The sequence below is a fragment of the Neolamprologus brichardi genome, chromosome 11 (genome assembly GCF_056152115.1).
Source record: "Neolamprologus brichardi isolate AB-2024 chromosome 11, ASM5615211v1, whole genome shotgun sequence".
Lineage (NCBI taxonomy): Eukaryota > Metazoa > Chordata > Actinopteri > Cichliformes > Cichlidae > Neolamprologus > Neolamprologus brichardi.
In genome coordinates, this window is record NC_142114.1 from 18,462,057 (window position 1) to 18,481,209 (window position 19,153).

At 39.0% G+C, this 19,153-nt stretch overlaps 1 protein-coding gene across 1 annotated transcript; it reads left to right on the forward strand.

The window, feature by feature from the left end:
• The first annotated feature begins 3,781 nt into the window (after nucleotides 1–3,781).
• On the forward strand, nucleotides 3,782–8,962 carry LOC148100535 (uncharacterized). Its single transcript, XM_087848266.1, has 9 exons — nucleotides 3,782–4,103; nucleotides 5,032–5,072; nucleotides 5,365–5,523; nucleotides 5,605–5,742; nucleotides 7,156–7,398; nucleotides 7,482–7,547; nucleotides 7,643–7,779; nucleotides 7,907–7,971; nucleotides 8,190–8,962. Exons 2-9 carry the CDS (start codon nucleotides 5,045–5,047, stop codon nucleotides 8,263–8,265), a joined length of 912 nt encoding a protein of 303 aa, XP_087704392.1. The 5' UTR covers nucleotides 3,782–4,103; nucleotides 5,032–5,044; the 3' UTR covers nucleotides 8,266–8,962.
• Nucleotides 8,963–19,153: the final 10,191 nt, after the last annotated feature.

Consider the following 19,153-nt stretch of genomic DNA (forward strand, 5'->3'; position numbering starts at 1 on the left):
AAACTGAGAACTACCTGAAATCTGTGAAACATCTGTTCACACTTTATTGCCAAAAGTGTTCACTCGTCTAACTTCATACACATATGAACTTGAGTGGCATCTCATTCTCAATCCTTGAGGTTTAATATGATGTAGGTCCAACCGTGGCAGCTTAAACTCTTATGGGAAGGCTTTCCAAAAGGTTTAGGAGTGTTTATAGGAGTTGTTGACCGTTCTTCCAGAAGCACATTTGTAAGGTCAGACACTGATTCTGGACTAGAAGGCCTGGCTCACAGTTTCTGCTCTAATTCATCCCAAAGGTGTTCTGTCAGGTTGAGGTCAGGACTCTGTGCAGGCCAGTCACATTGTTCCAACAGGAACAGGAAGAGACTTTTCACACAAAGTTGGAAGAATGAAATTATCTAAAATGTCTTGGTATGCTGAAGCATTAAGAGTTCATTTTACTAGAACTAACCAACTGAGCCCAACCCCTGAACAACAACCTCACACAATAATCCCCCCTCCACCAACCTTTACACTTAGCACAATGCAATCAGACAAGTAGCGTTCCCCTGGCAACCGTCCATTGCATTGTCCAGATGGAGAATCTTGATTCGTCACTCCAGAGAACATGTCTCCACTGCTCTAGAGTCCAGTCGTAGTGTGCTTTATGCTGATCTGAAGGCCACATGAAGGTTGGCGTGACTCTGCTCTGTGATTTTATGTGTCCTACATCTTCATGGCTGAGGTTCTGTTATTCCACTTTGCTATAATGCCACTAACAGCTGACCGTGGAATTTTTAGTAATGTGGAAATTTAGAAACGAAGTGACCAAAACATCTGAATTTAATGATTTGGATGCTTGAGTGAATATTTTGAGTATATTAAGAAGTCCCAAACAAGAGCAACATTTCTGAGCCTCCTCACATCCTGACTGTTGATTTCCACTGCCATAATTTGTCACTGCTTCCTCTTCTTTTATTGGACGATTACAGCTTGGTGTCACCACTTCAGCATTCAGCCTCCTCCTGGAGCTGCTAGTCTGAGGAAATAGCAAAATATCCAAACAAACAAAAAAACAGAATAACAACAAAAGTGTGTTTCAACAAAAAAGCACCAAAACAACTTGTTTTTCTTTGGTTTGGTGAGATGTAATTTGAAGATTCTTGTTTTGTCTTGCTTTTTATTTCAAAAAGAAACGCTTTGTTACTTCTGCTGTGATAAATAAATGTTTTTCTGTCAGGCTGTGTGCTCTTTCAATTTTTGTTTCTGATATTTTTTTTCTACTTTTTTTCTATATGATGTCAAAAAGAGTGGATAATGTTAATGGTGTTGTTAATTTCTCAGCTATATATCTTTATCTTTGAGCTTATAAGCCCCACCCTCTTGCCTTTCTTCTCTTGTATTTGTCAGCGGCAGCCAATCAGAAGGTTTTCTCATGCAGAGTAGGGCTAATTATTAGATGAAAATCACATAAATAAGGCTCACCTGTCAATCGATATGACCAGCTGGTGCCTTTTGGGGAAGAATTAATGGACTGTGTGACTAATATTCTCATAACTGATAACCAACCCAGAAGTCTGTGCTTCAGTTCAGGTGAGTGAAATTCGAGTGTTTTATTAGTTTATTACTTGGAACTCAGGATGTGTGCGAACGAACATCCATGAATACATCAGGAGGATGGCCCCAAGGAAGAGGAAGAACCATCATGGAAGGACAGGCCCTGCACGTTATGTACAACCAGCAGATAGTGGAGGTGCCTGATAACCAGAAATCCTACCAGTGGCTGGACAAATCTGGACTGAAAGACAGGACAGAGACACTAATCATGGCAGCACAGGAACAAGCTCTGAGCACAAGATCCATAGAGGCTGGGGTCTATCACACCAGGCAAGACCCCAGGTGCAGGCTTTGTAAAGATGTCCCTGAGACAATCCAGCACATAACAGCAGCGTGCAAGATGCTAGAAGGAAGTGCATACATGGAACGCCATAACCAAGAGGACGGCATAGTATAGAGAAACATCTGTGCCGAATACGGTCAGGAAGTCTCAAGGTCAAAATGGGAGACGCCCCCAGGGGTGGTGGAGAACGAGTGTTTATTGCAGTGCTACAATTTTAACTGGATTTTCATTCTTTACATCCTGTATTTATTTTTATTCTGGTGTAGAGACAAATATCATTAATAACTTGTATATTTTGAGCATTTTAGGTGCCTGACAACTGCCCTGTATGTGCCATTTTATGTGAGTTCCTCACTCCTTGAATATTTGCAGTGGAGCTAGTGATAGCAACGTTATTGCAAATATCAGACACAATATCTGCTTTTATGGAAAACACAGCAAGTTTAAAAATACAGGATTTACATTAAAATCCTTTTTTACATTATGTAAAATAACGAGCAATTGTTCACTGGTGAAAAAGACGAATGTGGAAACTTGGAGCAATTTGATAAAATCTACAAATCGTCTTTGGATGTCATAGGAGAAACAATATCACTACAGTGATTACAAAGACATGAGGTTGTGAACATTTATTCGGTTAAAAAACTCCTTGGAGATGGAGATGATCTGCTGTAAAGACCCTGAAAGGAGCACCTGACAGAAAAAGAGGGGATCAGCCATTTTTCCATGTTCATATTTGTTATTAACAAATCAGCCCTGGTTGAAGGGACATTGCATAGTTTTACTCAAAATTTAAAAGCAACTTTAGTGAAATCATTGCAAAAGAAAACAAAAACATTTTCTCCTACAGAAAAAAAAAAATAGATGACTTCCTTACAAACGTCCAAACTGCTTATTATATATGTGCTTGCTCAAATATCGCTAAAGAATTGCATTAAAATAAAATGAGGTAACTTTTGAGCTTCTTCAGCAGGGGGCACCATACTCCACATCTGCTCTGACAAAACTCATTTCACAGCTGCTGATGTGCACAGTCTGACGTGTTAATCTGTCAAAGAAGTGAAGGTTTGAAGGATTTATATCCATCTATCACCAACATACCTGGAGGAAAAATGTTTGTGTCATGTCTGAATAACTGAAAACGGACCAGTTTCTACTGATGAGTCCTGCTTTAACTTTTATTATGACATCTGTACCTGAGCTGTACATTTGGAGGCAGCAGGTGCTGTTAAACAGGCCTTTGTGTGTTTTATCTTTGTGTCTCACAGATGGGTGATCTTCAACAATCAGGTGAAGGTGTGCACCACAGAGACCTATGATAGCTCTCCCTCTACTGCAGGCTGAATGAGGTGATATTTGTCTTTAAATCCTCTGATTACAAACCTCAGGTCTGTTCAGAGAGCAGGTTCAGTTTGTTTCCTGGGCCTTGCTGAGTAAAACTGAGAACCACCTGAGATCTGTCAGACATCTGTTCAAGTTTAACTCACAAATTATTTCAGAAAACCAACAAGACCCACGGCTGCTTCCGGTCTTCTCTACTTTTATTGGACGATTGAAGTTTGGTGTCATCACTTCAGTCTGACGCCACCTCCTCCTCTGCCTGTTAGTGTGAGGAAATAAGACAAAGAAAGACTTTAACATCCACAGTGAGAGAAAATGTAATTTAATGAAAAACTAATGTCTGTCAAAAAAGAAAAAAAAAACAGCAAATCAGCTCATTTACCTTCCATTTCTTTTATTTTGAAAACAAATGCTTTGTTACTTCTGCTGTGATGAATAAATATTGGTCTTTTTTAAAACTCTGTGTTCTTTCTATTCTTCCTATTATGACTTCTCTGTTTATTTCAAGTTATTTTCACTTCTCTGTTACAGGAATCATTGTGGGTCCATGAGTATAATCTGACTGAGTGTGTGCAGCTGAGCCTTTTTTAAGTCACTGTGCAGAACTTTCTTCAGCTTTTTGTAAGAACTGCACTGAGTAGAAAATGCCAGGCCTAGATTGCAGGAAAGCACAGACATCAGTAGCAAACCCACAAAGATCTGGGGTTTGCAGTGGCCTACAACTTTCCAGAGTGCAGCTCTGTCTTCAGATGTCTTCCGCCTTCAACACTTTTGCATCCTTGAGCTCTTATTTTCAGTGAAGTGAAGCACGGAGAGGATGAAGAGAGAATTTTGCCTTCAATAACTGAACTAAAAGACTCAAAATCTGCTCAAAATTAAGGTAAGATCTCAACTCACATTTTAAAGTTGGGTTTTATGTTTCAGAATAAATTCAAAGGAGTTAACTCGACTATCCTGGAAACTTTCTGTTTGCTCCGTAATGGAGTTCAAAGTTACTGCAGAGGCACCAGTTTAAGAGCAAATACAGATTAAATGTTTCAAGTGTTTCAGAAATTGTTTTATGTACGGAGTTGAAGTTAAAAGCTTTTAAACAAAACCGAAGAAAAAATGCGCTGAAGTTTGTTTCTAAGCCTTTGATGTGTACGATCATGTTAATTTAATAGGCTTAAAGATTCGTTAACCTGTGACTTTAGTTCTGTGGTTCAGTCACTGAGATTTAATTTTTCAAATGAGCCTCACAGAGTTAAGTTTGAAACTGAGCTTTAACTTTTTATTTTTGGCGTCATCGAAGCACCTTATGTGGAGGCAGCAAATTCTTAATAAGTGTTAAAATTCATTTTGATGCTAGTTAATTCAACATATAATGATCTCAGTTGAGCTGTTTTTTAGGAGAATTAATATTTACGTTAATATATATACGTCAGTTCAGTGGAGACAAATTTATATTTTTCTTCTTAAAACTTCTCATTTCTTATGGGCAGATAAAGTTACAGCAGATTTACAGGAAACACCTTCACATGAGTTGTTGGTGAGATTAAATTAAAAAGCCACAGGAAATGTTTGACTTTCTCAGTGACACTCTTTTTCACTTTTTAAGTCCAACACTGAGTTTTATCATTTTTAACATACGACACAGAGAGAGGACGGAAACAGAGCGAGGGCTTGGTGGTTTCTCTGTAAAGTGTTCATGTGAAGAAGAATCTCTCTGTGGCTGTGTATAAAATGAAAGTGTTCACTTTTAATTAGTTTTCTTGTTATGATTTCGTGTTAACAGTAATGTTCATTTGTGTTTTATTTTAAACCCTCAGGTCGACTTTCAGAATGAAGGTGATTGTGTTGTTTGTGTTTGGTGAGTGAATATACTTGAAGACAATATTGTGAATAATCCTTTAAAATACTGCACACACATGTTGTAGATGCTGTGTGACCTCATGTTTAATCAAACTGAAAAATCTTCTATAAATATGGTTGAAGTGGTGTTTTAATCATCTCAGGTTATTTAATGTCACTGCACAAGTTTACGACGACATAAAGAGAATATGACTGGTTTTGTCTCCATGTAGAGACGTTTCTTATATCCTCCTTTAAATACACATTAATACAAGATGCGTATATATTTACTGTGATTGTCTTCTTTTCAGTGCTGGGTGCACTCTCTGCAGCAGGTGAAGATTTCATTGCAAAAGTCGGGGGGAAAGTCACATTGAAGTGTGGGGTCAGCAGCTACAGAAACTCTCTGCAGTGGCATCATGGAAATGACCGTCTTTTAACTGTTTATCAGACAGGCATCACTCGCAAAGGTACTTCATTATCTCAGAACACTTAACAGTAAAGTATTTGATGATTACATTATATTAGAACATTTTTATTTTCTGTGTTAGGCACTGTTGAACTTGTGCAGAGGTCAGTCGTGAGACAGACGAATCTGGAAATCTCCAGTGTGACAGAAACAGATGCTGGACGGTTCACATGTTCGGCAGATGGGACACATCATGAACATTCACTTTCTGTGTTTTCAGGTAAACAGCAGACCCTGGAAAATATACAATTACAAATAAATGTTCATATTTATTGGAACAGTGAGGGGTTTAACATTTTAGCACAATTATGGTTTTGTTTGCTGGATCCTTTCATGTTACACTGATAATCAGGTTAATAAAAATGACACTGCTGTGAAATGAGGGGAAATTTGTTTAATGTGACTGATGGTTTTGTTACTATAACCGGTAAAAGGATATACAACAAAAATATACAATGTATTTCTTACACACTATGTTTTGCACCCACATTAGACAATTTAAAGCAGCAGAGACCAAAATCCAGATTATACTATTGAAAAATTAAGCTCAGAGTACTACATTTCCCTTAATTCAACTTAATCCTCTCCCAGTCAGCCTTCAACATCTTTAAATAAGTAAGTAAAGTTTATTAATTAAGCGCTTTTCATAGACATGCCGTCACAAGGCGCTGTACACAAAGATTAAAATAAACAGAAAGTTAAGTCACAGAATTTTCAATATACACAATATTAAAGTTTAATAGTAAATAAAAATGTAAAATTTAAAAAGCGTTGATCAACAGAAGGCTTGTTTAAAAAGATACGTTTTAAATGCTTTTTAAAGGATACCATAGAGTCAGCCAAACGTAGTTGTGGTGATAAACTGTTCCACAGACTGAAAGGCCCTGTCCTCTTTCAGACGTGTACGGGGAACAACCTCTTTAAAAAACTCTGTTGTACAGGCAGCTTTCCTTTGTTTGATGTCTCTAATCCCAACGTGGGACACCACTGAAACTTCCTGAACAGGAGATGAGCCACGGGGTGGGCAGGACCACCACAGTTTAAGTGTGGCCCAGTCCGTCAGATGAGTGGGAAGCATTGGAACGGCTACACACATACTCAGGGCTCTAGAATTACATCCATAACTATTACAATCTAGTTATCTTATTAACCCTGTAAACATAATTTACTTAAAATTCACTTTAGCTAGATTGCTTTTTTTGTGTTTCTATATGACAGTGATGCCTGTGTAAGCAAATTACGACAGTTAGTGACAAAAAAATACAATTTGACTACACTAATTTGTAGTAAAGGAAAAAGACACAAACATCAGCTTGTGACATAATAAACAGTCCAGGCCGGATCTTTTCTGTCACCAGCTGGGTCACTACTTATTACAATCCCTCTACAGTTAAATGGTTATCTATGATATTTTCATATCACCAAAAATGTTCCAATGTGTGAAAGCGTATCCACTTTTCCTTTAATACTTAGTGTAATATGCTCTCATTCTTTTCCTCTCATGTTATAAAGCTTTGTCATGTGTGTAGCAAGTTCGGATGAAGCACTTTGTTCAGCATGGTCTCCCTTTCTCTTTGTGATTCTCACTGTATCTGTTGTTGTCCATCTGTTGTCCGTCTGTTCTCCTTCTCAGTTTCAGTCTCCGTTCAGCCTTCTGCTGTTCTCAAGCTGAACGATGAGGCAACGCTTCAGTGTGAGGTGAAAGGTCAGCCCCAAGGTTGTGAAGTGAAGTGGCAGAGTCCAAATACAGATTCTCCCACAAATCCATCAACAGTTCAACTGAAACCTGTGACAAGCTCACATAAGGGGGCCTGGGAGTGTATCATCACCTGTGGCAGCAATAAGTTAAGTCAGAGTCTGACCATCACAGTCGAAGGTAATACACAGGCACTGGGAATTAAGACCTTTGTGTGCATGTGTGGTCAAAGAAACATAAAGATGTGTGTTTTTGTTCTTCAGAGCCTCCAACTACAACAAAGCCACCAACCAAACCAGACGGCAAAAGTGAGAAAACCTGCGACACATGTGCGTACAGTTTATCACGACTTCTGCTCATAGAGATCCTTCACTGAATGTGTATCTGACACTTTTAATGCTTCAATAATCTGTTTGGCTTTCAGGCGGTAACGATGATGCTTCACCGGGGCTGTTGGGGCTCGCCTGGTGGGTGTGGGTTGCCATTGGTGTTGGCTGCCTGGTTGCGATTCTCCTGATGGTTTGCGTCATTGTCTTGTGTGTGAGAGTCAAAAGAAGGAAGGTAAGTGAGGAGATCCATTCATCGCATCTTTATGTGGTGCTGTGATGACTGAAGATGAAACAAAGAAGAATGGCTCTCTGTAGCAAACAAAAAAATGCATTTTTTTTTTCTTCTCTTGTTTTTTTAGAAGAGATTTCTGAAGATGAAGGGCCAACAACGACCCAGGCATAAGAAATACTGCCAGTGTGACCAGTAAATGTTCTCATTTTACTTCAATCTCATTAAAAAAAATCCCCTTTTACCCCCACTCCAGCGATCTCTCTTCACTTTACAGATGCTTTCTAATAGACTCTTTTCATTTTATACGAATGACTGTTTGACCTTCATTTTCACAGTGGCTTTTACCGAGTGCTCCATTATTATGTTGTAATTAGTGTGAAAACTTCTCCTCTTTGCTCTCTTTATCACAGCCCAACAGCTGCAGCAAAACCGAAGCAAGGACGCCGGAGAGAGAAGCCATCAGCCCTCCCTCTGCACCCCGCCTAATGGAGTGACATGAAAGGCAGATTGAAAGGAGGGGAGATGCAGGAGAATAAAGAGTGAAAGAGAGGAGGGGCAAGGAGGAATAGATGGAGATAAGGAGTGAGTGATGGAGAACCCCAGTGCGGACACGGTGTGAATGTAAATTAGGCTTTTAATGCAAATAAAAATGAAATGAACTGATGTAGGAACTTTTTGTGTAGGTGTTCTTTCTGCAACTATAATTCCCATCTGAACATTGTTTGTCTTAAACATTTCACCCCTCCTCCACCCCTCTCCATCCACCCACCGGATGTCCTTGGACTCTCCTCCCAATTCCTGTCACCTGACTCCCCACGCTCACCTGCATGTCTCCAGTCAGTGAGCCGTGACATCCTCGGCTGTTTTCTTTGTCAGATTGTCAATCTTCCTCCAAGCGTTGTTGCTTCTTTTTTATTTAGATTTTTTTGTGTGTTGGCTTTTCTGTTTTTTTTTGGCCTGTCTGCCTATGAAGCACAATTGTAACTAAAGATCTGCACTCGTTTTGCCTCTTTGGCTGCATTCGGGTCAACATTTATACGTCATTTTAAATGTAACGCATTTATCGAGCTGATTAAAGAGAATGTCTTTCTTGTGTTTTTCTGCTCATGTGTAAGATATTTCTTTTCTTCTTGTATTGCTTTATAATCAAATGTTTTTTTTCTCCATTCAATAAACTTTACTTGACGACAACATTTGCTCATTTATTTCTATCTGCATGTCACAATCACAGGGTCACATAACACCGTCAGACTGCGCATGTAAATCCTCATTGTGCTTTAGTGGTAACAAGTAACAAAATAATTAAAATACTATAGTTTAAAACTTTTATACCCTTGTTCTTTTGCTCTTCTCTGCTTTAGACCATGCCTACACTGGTTTCAAAGCTCACGAATTCCCTAAAACTGGTGCAATACCATGCAGCTGTTGACACCAGAGCAGCACTTCATGATATGGAATAAACAGTAAACACCTGTTTACCTCAATAACACGACCACCCGTGGCATACATACATACATGCTCATAAATATGCACAAGTGAAGTATTTTCAATCTTTTATATGAGTTAAGAAAAGCCCCTGTTTTGTGCACTAAGTTGAGCTTATCAAACTTCTAAAAGTGTCCTCCAGGCTTGTGCCTTAATTTGTAATCTATTCTGTAAAATGTATTAAGTGCATAACAGAGGGGATGAGATCATAGTGAACGCTGACTTCCTGTGTGTGTGTGTGTGTGTGTTTGAAAGAGGCACCTGCAGTGCACACAGCCTACCAAGTGTCAAAGCTGAACTCATAGCTGTACTGAGAAGATCCCATGTAAGTACTCTGTAATACTTTGTACGTATACTTTAGTGTTTTACGTGATAGTAGCAGGTTTTAAAAGCTTTTCTTCAAGGGAGATGATATTTTAATCAGGATAACAACATGTCAGGGGCTCGAATCATAACTACATGCTGACAAATGTCAGAGACGCTGCGAAAGATCCACTCTTATAGACGCAAAGGGGCACGTAGGGTCAAGATTCAAATGTGGTCCCAACAGAGGCCGCTTTTAAAAGTTTTTTGACTGATTTGTCTTGAATTTGATCTGCTCGTGTTTGTGTTTGTTGCCTGAAAAACTAGCACAATTATTTTCATATATATTTATATATCATTAGAAGAAAGTGACGAGCCACAGTTCGTAGCCAGCGTTCAGTGTGTCTGACTGTCAACACATGAATTGAATTAAATTCGTCAACACTGAAAGATTTATGGTTGTTTTATCATCAGACTTAAGCAATTCTCAAATGAGCCGGACCTGATCTGTAGATTTTACCCTCTATGGGACGTCTTTCAGCCTTCATTAGTCTCTCTGATGTGCTTAAACCTAATGACAGCCCTGAGGAGGATTTCAAAATGTCACATCAGAAATGCCTAAAATAGAATTTTCTGCTCTGCAGTCTCTTTAAACGTAAAGATCAAAATTTATGCAATAACAGCAGCGCCAGCAACACGTTGTTGATTTTGCAATAAGATGCTAAATTTGTCCCGATCTTACGCAATCAGGACATAAACTAATTTTAATTTTTTTGAAAAAATGTAAAGAAAGTTACAGTACTCTTAACAGTTTAAAATCAGGCAGGTTTGCTTGAACGTTAAGTTTAGTGTGTGTGTTGTTCCTCTAAAATATGATAGTGCTAGCTTTGCCGAGGGCCTTGTGCCATGCAGAACACTTAATTTTGTAAGTAAATAGCAACGTTATTCAAAAAGCTTCAAATACCTTCAAATATTTTTAACACATTTGGTAAAGTGTTTCTTTTACGGCATTTATAAATTACTAAAATACACTGTAGCAAACTATTTCTCTTTTTAAGTATATAACATTAAAAATGTTTTCACAAGTTAAAACTTCTGCCTTAAAACAGCCTTAAAAAGTCGAAAAAAATCTCACAGCTTATCTTATTTTTATATTTTTGGCACTGATAGTGTCGACAGTAACGTAACGCTTTTATTTAGTTCAGGTGAATAAGACCTGTAGCGTTCCCTCGTAAAGGCCATTTACAGCTGAGTGTGGATCGCACCTCATCTGCTGAGTTTTCTTTAACAAACAAGTAACTCTGAGAAGCTTCCAGCGTGCGTACTATCTTCAGAAATACGTCAGACGATGCCAAAAAATTAACTTATAGCAGGGTTAGTTCAAATGCTACATCTGGTGGTCAACATATGATTGTAATATAATAAAAAATTTGCTTGTTTAATGCAAATCTCCTTGTAAACTGTAACACTGAGCATAGTTCAGCAGTTATACTGAGGAAATTAAACTTTAGATCACACTAAGTGGTAAAATCTCATATTTGCTTTAAACTCTAAACTCAGAGGCTTTACACAGGTATCCAAACTAGGTTACCTTCAGAAAATAAAAGTTTTGACCTCTCGTTAAAGACAGGTGACGCGTACGATGGTTACATCAATGACGGCCTTGTTTTATTGAATGGTCCCAAAGAGTCGTGAAGGCAGTGAGCTTGCGTGGCCTCGGGGTCCTGCTGGTTTTGTTTTAGGAGGACCCTGAAACTGAAAATGCTTCCTATGAAAACTGCCAATATAAAATAAATGAACAAATAATTAAATTTACCAAGCGCTGTACTCTCACTCGAATATAAAATAAAATAAGTGTAGGATTAAACTGGCTCAAATTTTTTGATAAATATTACAAAAATGGGCAATAATTTAGTGTTAGAGATATCTCACTTGAGATTAGATAGTGCTTCTTTTCTTATCTCTGAGCATTATATCAGGATAACAGTCTAGATTTCAATAATCCATGGCTCATAGTATTTTAAATTTTACTCATGATAAGCACCATTAAAATTAGATCTAGCAAACATGGCAAAGTGGCTACAGATGCACAAAGATCTGGCGTAAAATACTAAAAAATAAATTTACCTGGCTCCTTCTGCGCGAGCGCTTTAATAGATCGCCTCCTTTCAGCTTCTCCATGTTTTATCTAGCATAAAAGGAGTCATATAACTCACAATTTTAAAAATGATATTACAAAGTGGTAACAAATTAAAGGAAAATCCTGAAAACCCCCGACCCTGCCAGCGAAGCAATGCGATGCAGTGGCCCCTTGTCACTTTGAGGGGCTTGTCCCTCGAGAGCAAAGCGTCACTAGAAATCAAGCAACCAAAAAGTTGATTTGCACTTTATCCTTTCATGCACTTCTATCCTGAAGGGAGTGGTCTGTTCCAGGATGGAAATGCCCCCGTCCAGAGGGCGCGAGGGGTCACTGAACGGTTTGAATATAAAACGATGTGATACGGCCTCCCGAGACACGCGATTTTATCCCGGTATGAATGATTTTAGGCTGATGTACTGAACTGCTCTCCCCATCAAATGAGAGAATATCTTGGAAAAGAGTGGCGAGCATCCCCCCCAGCAGAGTCTCAAAGATTTAACGCAAACAGTGTAGAAAAGTGCACCCAAGCTGTTCAGGCGCCACGTTGCGACCCAACTTCTAACTAAGACACTTGCTGGTTTTCACATATCTGTATGATGTTACTTCTGCTGCGTTTGCACATTTTATGTTCCAGTTTGCTCTAAAACTAAATGTTTTGTGACACAAATTAAATTTGGTAACATACATGTTGGATAAAGTCCATCAGTGGCCAACCAGCACAGCGCTGCAGCACACGAACTCTGAAACAGAAGCGCTACCTTGAGCTTACAGTGTTGACTGTTTGTTTTGTTTTTTTACACCAAAATGTTAACGTACAGCTGAATGCTGCACCTCACAGGTGTCAGCAGGCACTTCTTACTTGCTGAACTGTCTTCTTGCCTTTCTCGTTTCGAGGGTAGTCTTTTTTCAGTTTGCTCAGTAGGATCGAGGTTGGTTGGTTGATTTGGCCTGTGAATGTTGATCCCATGTCCCCGGGTTCTTGGTTGTTTCAGCTTTGTGCTCCAGATGCTTTTCCTACAATTCAAAGGACTGAATTGTTTATCTCTGCTTATCCAGGAACACCCATAAAGCTGTTCAGAGCAGTTCAAAGCCATTTATTGTTTATTACAGACTAAAAAGTGCCGCTGAGTTCCTCTTTTTGTTGCATATCATCCTGAAGAGTCATTAAATGTACTTGTTTTTCTTCTTTCTTCTTCTTGGACTTTAGCAGTGAGCAAAAAGTCTCCTAGAGGCACACACTGTATGTATTTTGTTGTTCTCTGTAGGCGATTACTGAGATGTGTTTCCCTTACCCTGTTATGAAAATATAACCTGTCTACACTGGAGGTGTTCTGATATGAGACATTAGGATTCCCTTTTCATGGGACTGCATTAGTCAGTTCTCTTTTTCACTGTATTACCCAAATGTGCACACTCATAGACACAAACATGCAGTCATTCAAAGTGAAACTGCAATTTCTGAACTAGGGTGTGTCCCTCCTTCTGCTATTTCCCTTTGTCTTGTCATTCCATCGCTACAAACCATCAGGAGCCAAATTCAGGTCAGCAAATCAATTTTTTTTTACTTCTTGATATCAGCAGGTTAGAAATGTCACTGTTAAAGAACATTGTTGCGATACATGTATTTATTGTTTGTGTAACCTCCATAAACAGCATATTACTGTGAAATTACGCTTATGTGAAAAAAGAAAGTGGACCGTTTTCACATTCCGAACTTTTATGTATCAGGACATAATAAAATATCATCTGATCCTCAGCAGGAATCTGCAGGCAACACAGCAACCACATCCTGTCCTCCAATCAGGCCAGTAGAGTTAAAGAAATGTGCATACCATAACAGCAGCTGTATGGGCGCATACCTGTGAGGTTGTTGTAAGGTAGTGTTGCGTCTGTTAGTATCAGAGTAACAGTCTACTTCCAAAACTTCTCTGCAGTAAACACAAATATGTGATGCTATAAGGTACTAGCCTTAAAGATTAAGAAAACAACAACATGTGATTAAACTCTTTCATTGTTTAGTTAACAAAAACTAGACGAAAAAGCAGAAACTGTGTGAAATAGAAGATTCAGGAGCTTGCAGAACAACCTTTAACAATAATCATTTTCTGTATGACTTTATCAGTGTCTCACATCATGTTGGCCCACTTTTCTTTGCATTTTTACTTCAGTTCATTGAGGTTTGTAGGCATTCATTTGTGCACAACTCTCTTCAGGTCCCAACACATCATTTCAGTCCGGTTGAGGGCTGGATTTTACCTGGGCCATTGCAACATCTCGATTTTTGACTTTTGATTTGCTGCTGCGCTTGCGATCGTTGTTCTGTTGCATGACTTAGCCATCAGACAGATTGCTTCACATTTCTAAAAGTGTTTCGTATAAAGTTAACTGTCAACTCAGGACAGTGACAGCAGAACAAACCTAAATCATTACTCCTGACTGTGCTTGACAGTTGAGGTGTTTGTGCTGATAAGCTGTGTTTCATTTTTCTGAGCGTTATGGCCAAACTTCTCCATTTTAGCTCGATCTGTCTAAAAGAAGTCGTGTGGTTTGTTCAGATGCAAAGCCATGCTGCCATGTTCTTTTTAGACAGTGTTTCTTCTGGCAACTCTTCCGAACAGGATGTACTTGTTCAGTCTTTTTCTGATTGTATTGTTATGAACTTTTACATCTAATAAACTGAGGCCTGTAGAGTTTGAGATGTAGCTCTTGGGTTTTCGGCACTTTCTCTGAGCATTGCTCAGTCTGACCTTGGTGTGAATTTGCTGGGACGTCCACTGAAGATTAGCAGCTGTCTTAAATGTTTTCCACTGATGAACAATCTTTCTCGGTGTAGAATAATAAACTTCACAATGTTAGGAAATGGCCTTAGAGCATTTATAGCATTTACATATAGCACTTAGTTAGATTACCAGACTGATCGGCAGTAAAAATGACTTCTCTGAGGTCACCATTGATTTCTTTCTTGTTGTTAACACAAACCTGAATGCTCCAGACCTGTAAACTGTTAAAACAGTTAACATGATTAATTAATGAAGTGCATTTGATTATCAGCACCAGGCTGATCCTTACCTCTTAATTCCTATGACGAAGGAATTAAGTGGTGGCTCCCACATAGCAAGCAGGTCTGGCCCGGATCTGGTATCAAGCCGGCACTGCTGGCTGACTTTTGGCATGGTAAGCGGTATGTCATCCATATATGGGCCAGGCCTGGCGTAGATGGCACTGACTATGTGATGGCATGCCACATCTGGCTCGATTATGTTTTGGGTTATGTTGCCCAGGCTCATAGAAAAGAGGTCTGGCCCGGATCCGGCATCAAGCTGGCACTTCTGACTGACTGGTGTCATGGCAGGGTGTATGTCAACCAGATGTGGGCCAGGTCTGCCAATGATGACATAATTTATGTTCCTATTTTCCTATTTTAGTTAGAAGACCCAAATGCCATGTTGCAATACTATACTGCTATGGTAGCCAATGTTTCAAATGCACGTTTGACAGGTTTGTGAGTGTACACTTTATCCAAAATCTAGTGACGGTTTACTCATGTTTATCACAGGGTGGCTGTAGCTCAGGAGGTAGAGCAGAAGGTTAGTGGTTCGATCCCTGTTTCCTCCAGTCTGCATATCAAGAGTGTGAATGTGCATGAATGTAGTTAGGAAGCACTCAGTTAAGAGAAAGTGTGTGATTGGGTGAATGTGTCATGTTGTACAGAGCACTTTGAGTAATCTGGGAGAGTAGAGGAGCGCTATATAAGAATCAGTCCAGTCACTGTCTGAACAGAGTTTCCTCATGTTACTTTTGCACTATTATGTTCCGGCACATGTTGTTATTACACGGCTTGATTAAGGTACACATTAGGCTGACATCTGGGGCCAGAGCTGAAACTGTTCTGGGGCAGCACAGGACCAGCTGTGTGTCTACAACTGGCCTTGTGCTGGCCCATGTGTGGGCCACCTCTGGAAAACCAGATCTGGACCACTAAAGGGCCGTCATTTTTTGCGGTATGTGAGCCATGTGTAAGCACATTGTATGAGCCAGATCCGAGCCATACCAGTTTTTCTATGTTGGCTGTAGCTCAGGAGATAGAGCAGGTCATCTACTTTTTGGAAGTTGAATCCCTTTTGATTCCCTCCCTGCTCCAATTTGTATGCCAGTAAGTTAACAAGCTTGTAGAAGTAGAAACAAGCGCTTGTCTGTGAATGGGTGAATGGGGCAAAATGTATAAGCGCTTTGAGTTCTTGAGTAGAAAAGCGCTATATAAGAAACGGCCCTTTACTGTTTAAGGATGTGTTTAATTATTCATAAACTTCTTCTTAACTTTTGACTTTTGCTAAATGAATAATGACACAATATGTCATGTCACATGTTGCTGTTCATTGGAGGTTGTATTTAAATAATGTTAAGTACTGCTAAGAACCAGATCTCTCTTATTATGTGTGTTACATTAAAACTTCAGAGATCAAAGAGGCTGTTTTTATCTTTTTCACATGACTGTAGCAGCATCTCCTCGCTCGGGCACCCCGAGTTTAGTTTCTTGGTTTTGTCATACTATGACAAAATATCAGCTCTGTAGAAGTTCCCCTTTTTCTTCCACAACATGGTTAGGGGAATGCTTTGGTATTTAACTTCAGAGCATCTACCCCGAAAGTGAGCACAACCGAACCCTACAGGAGTCTCGTTGATGGTGGTAAAGCCTCAACACGTAATAGCTTAAAATAACCACCATAACATTTCTGAATTAATACTCTGAACACCAAAGAAAAAGGAATTATATATAACGTACTTTTTACAGTTTACAGTAGCTTCCTGTTAATATTTTTTTGTACAAAGGAATTGGCACAAACTACAGCGCAAAACTGTAAACTGTCCTTGATTTCAACTCCAGTTTGTTAGATTGAAGTATTCGGAGAGGGTTTTTTTTGCAAACACCAGTAAAAAAGAAAAAAAAAAGACTACGTAATGACCCTGACACAAGTTGCAATGTAGCCACCATCATTACAAATTTGTTAAATGCCAAACAGCAGCAGATTGTTGCAAAAAACACCAAAAAAACCCACCCAAAACAAAACAGTTGCAATAGTAAGCAGGATGATGTGTGAGCTTTCAGAGCAGGGAGAGGCAGCACACAGCAGCCAGCTGTAACCCCACTGCAGGTGCACTCCTTTTTTAAAAACTGAATTTCCTGATTATTTTTGAAATGATCGTGTGCTGGGTGATTTCCCTGCTGTAAACTCCCCTCGTGTTTCACTTCCACACAGGTTTTAGTGTCAGAGCAGCTTTTCATGACTGGAATCGCTGTTAAAGCAACCTGCAGAGGGTGATCGGTCAGTGACCGGTCGCAGGCTAAAATCATTTGTTTTCTTGTTTGTTAAAGTTGTCCTCTCATAGGTGGCGTCTCAGCTGCTCCTCTTCGTCTTGCTGTGTGTTGTTGGCTTTTAAAACTAAAGAAGTGAAAGTGTTGTTAGTAGGCAAAGGGTAACATGAAGTGAATCAGGAAATGAAGCATTATGGTTAAATTATGGCCGGCTTTTTAAATGCTCTTCAGCTCTGTTTGTGTAACAAGTGTTTTCTGGTTTTCCTGTTTCAGTAGGTTCACATTAATAGAAACTCTTTCACTGTACACCTGTACTGGCTGTCTAATACAGGTCTAATGTAAGAGATTGTCTTCATTCGTAAAAGACGTCCTAAAGTTAATGTGACAAATAACGCAGGTACCACTAAGTCTTTCCCTTTTTGTGTTTCTCTGTCAGTGTTTTCTAACATTTAATGAGCTGCAGCAGACATGAAGGGGGAGATTTCATGCTAAAAAGAGTGTCACTTGATTTGACTACCCACATGGAAAAGAAATAGAAAGTGCTTAGAGCGAAATGTTTATGTTTCATGTTCAGGTGATTGACTCTTTGACGTTTTCCTTATACAGTCGTAAGATATTTACACTGAACTGAGTAAACATTGTTTTGTGAGGTAGAAATTAGTAGATAATAATATGAAAGATGACCCACTCGGTCACAGTGAATTATCTCTTTATTTCTTCACATTTTGTAACAAGACTTTGTACAGAACGACATCAGCTGAGTAAGTTAAGCCTCTTTTACCTTACAGAACCGGGAAACTGTGTCTTTTACCAAGTATGTGTGTGTTTTGCTTGCAGTTTGCTTCTAAATAACTGTTTGCGAAAAATCAGCAGCAGCCCAGCGAGTGGAAAACTTAACGACAAATGCATCTTTAAATTTCTCACTTCTGAATTAATGTTTACATTCACATCTTCCAAAAGGCACACTGGCTTCATATTGGCTGTGTTATATTTTGTGTATTTGCGCATTAGATGTTTTATTAAATTTGTCACAGATACTTTTGAAATCAATCTGCAAACTTTTGACTCGTCCGCAGGTCATGATCATCATTATCAAAGCCAATATAAACACTTTTTTTATATTTCTATTTCTTTTAGTTTACCTTTAACTTTGAAGATGATTTTTGCCCATTAAAAAATCTGCCTCTTCTGTTGCCTCTGAAGCGGCATTAGGAAGCAGGCTCCTCAAAATCAACGTCGCGGGGCCGAGCCTGCAGCGAACAAAAAAACTGCACAAATGCACATGTGAGGCATATTTTTAAAATGATTTGATTAGTTAATCTAATGGCAGCTTAGTGTGTTTTTTAGCTATTGGGCAGATGTAGCAAAGGGACATCACTGAACTCTTCCTGACACTTTGAATGTGGCTGTCTGTACAATGAGTGGCAACATGTGTGTAGTGGAATAGTAGTTTTGTGCCTAATGTTTATGCAATTAAAATGCAGGAGTAGACATTTAGTTCTTATTTAAATGCATGTTGATGGAAAAAAAATTGCAAAACATTTCCATAATTTCCGGATATAAACTGTAGGATGTACAGAAAAACATTACTGACTGAAAACTGAATTTTGTCTGTGTCATTGTTTTGAGAAATGCTCTAAAACTGACATCAAATGGTTTTTGTTTCCATTTTGTTTATTCATTTATTACAATAAGCAAATAATCACATTATCTCGATTACTTACAGGAATGCAGTAACGTACTTCAGCTACGCTCAGCGCAAATGCTGCATACACGTCTGTAGGCGCTGTGGAAATATACAGCAGTGTTTCCACTGCAAACAAACGTCATCATTAACCTCATCATCTTAATCACAGATTTATAGTAGCAGTCGTGTGCAGTCCATATGAATTAGAAAATCTACATGAACTGTGGCAAGATCTACATTTTCCTTTTGATAAAAACGATCATCCAGCGGCCCACAAACCAAAAATAACTTACAGATACTGATGATGGAGGTTTTAGCGATGAGTGGGAGAGACAGTAAACTTTTCTGTCTTTGCGACTGTTTCACAAGTTTGAGGTTTCAAAGAAGCTTGAATGAAGTTCCCCTCGTGATGAAACAGACTAAATGTTTTCAGGCACTGAGGGAG

Coding starts and splice junctions, on each gene's coding strand:
- LOC148100535 (XM_087848266.1), top strand. CDS start 5,045: ATGAAGGTGATTGTGTTGTTTGTGTTTG. Junction 5,073..5,364: donor GATTGTGTTGTTTGTGTTTG/GTGAGTGAATAT, acceptor TCTTCTTTTCAG/TGCTGGGTGCACTCTCTGCA. Junction 7,780..7,906: donor TGAGAGTCAAAAGAAGGAAG/GTAAGTGAGGAG, acceptor TTGTTTTTTTAG/AAGAGATTTCTGAAGATGAA.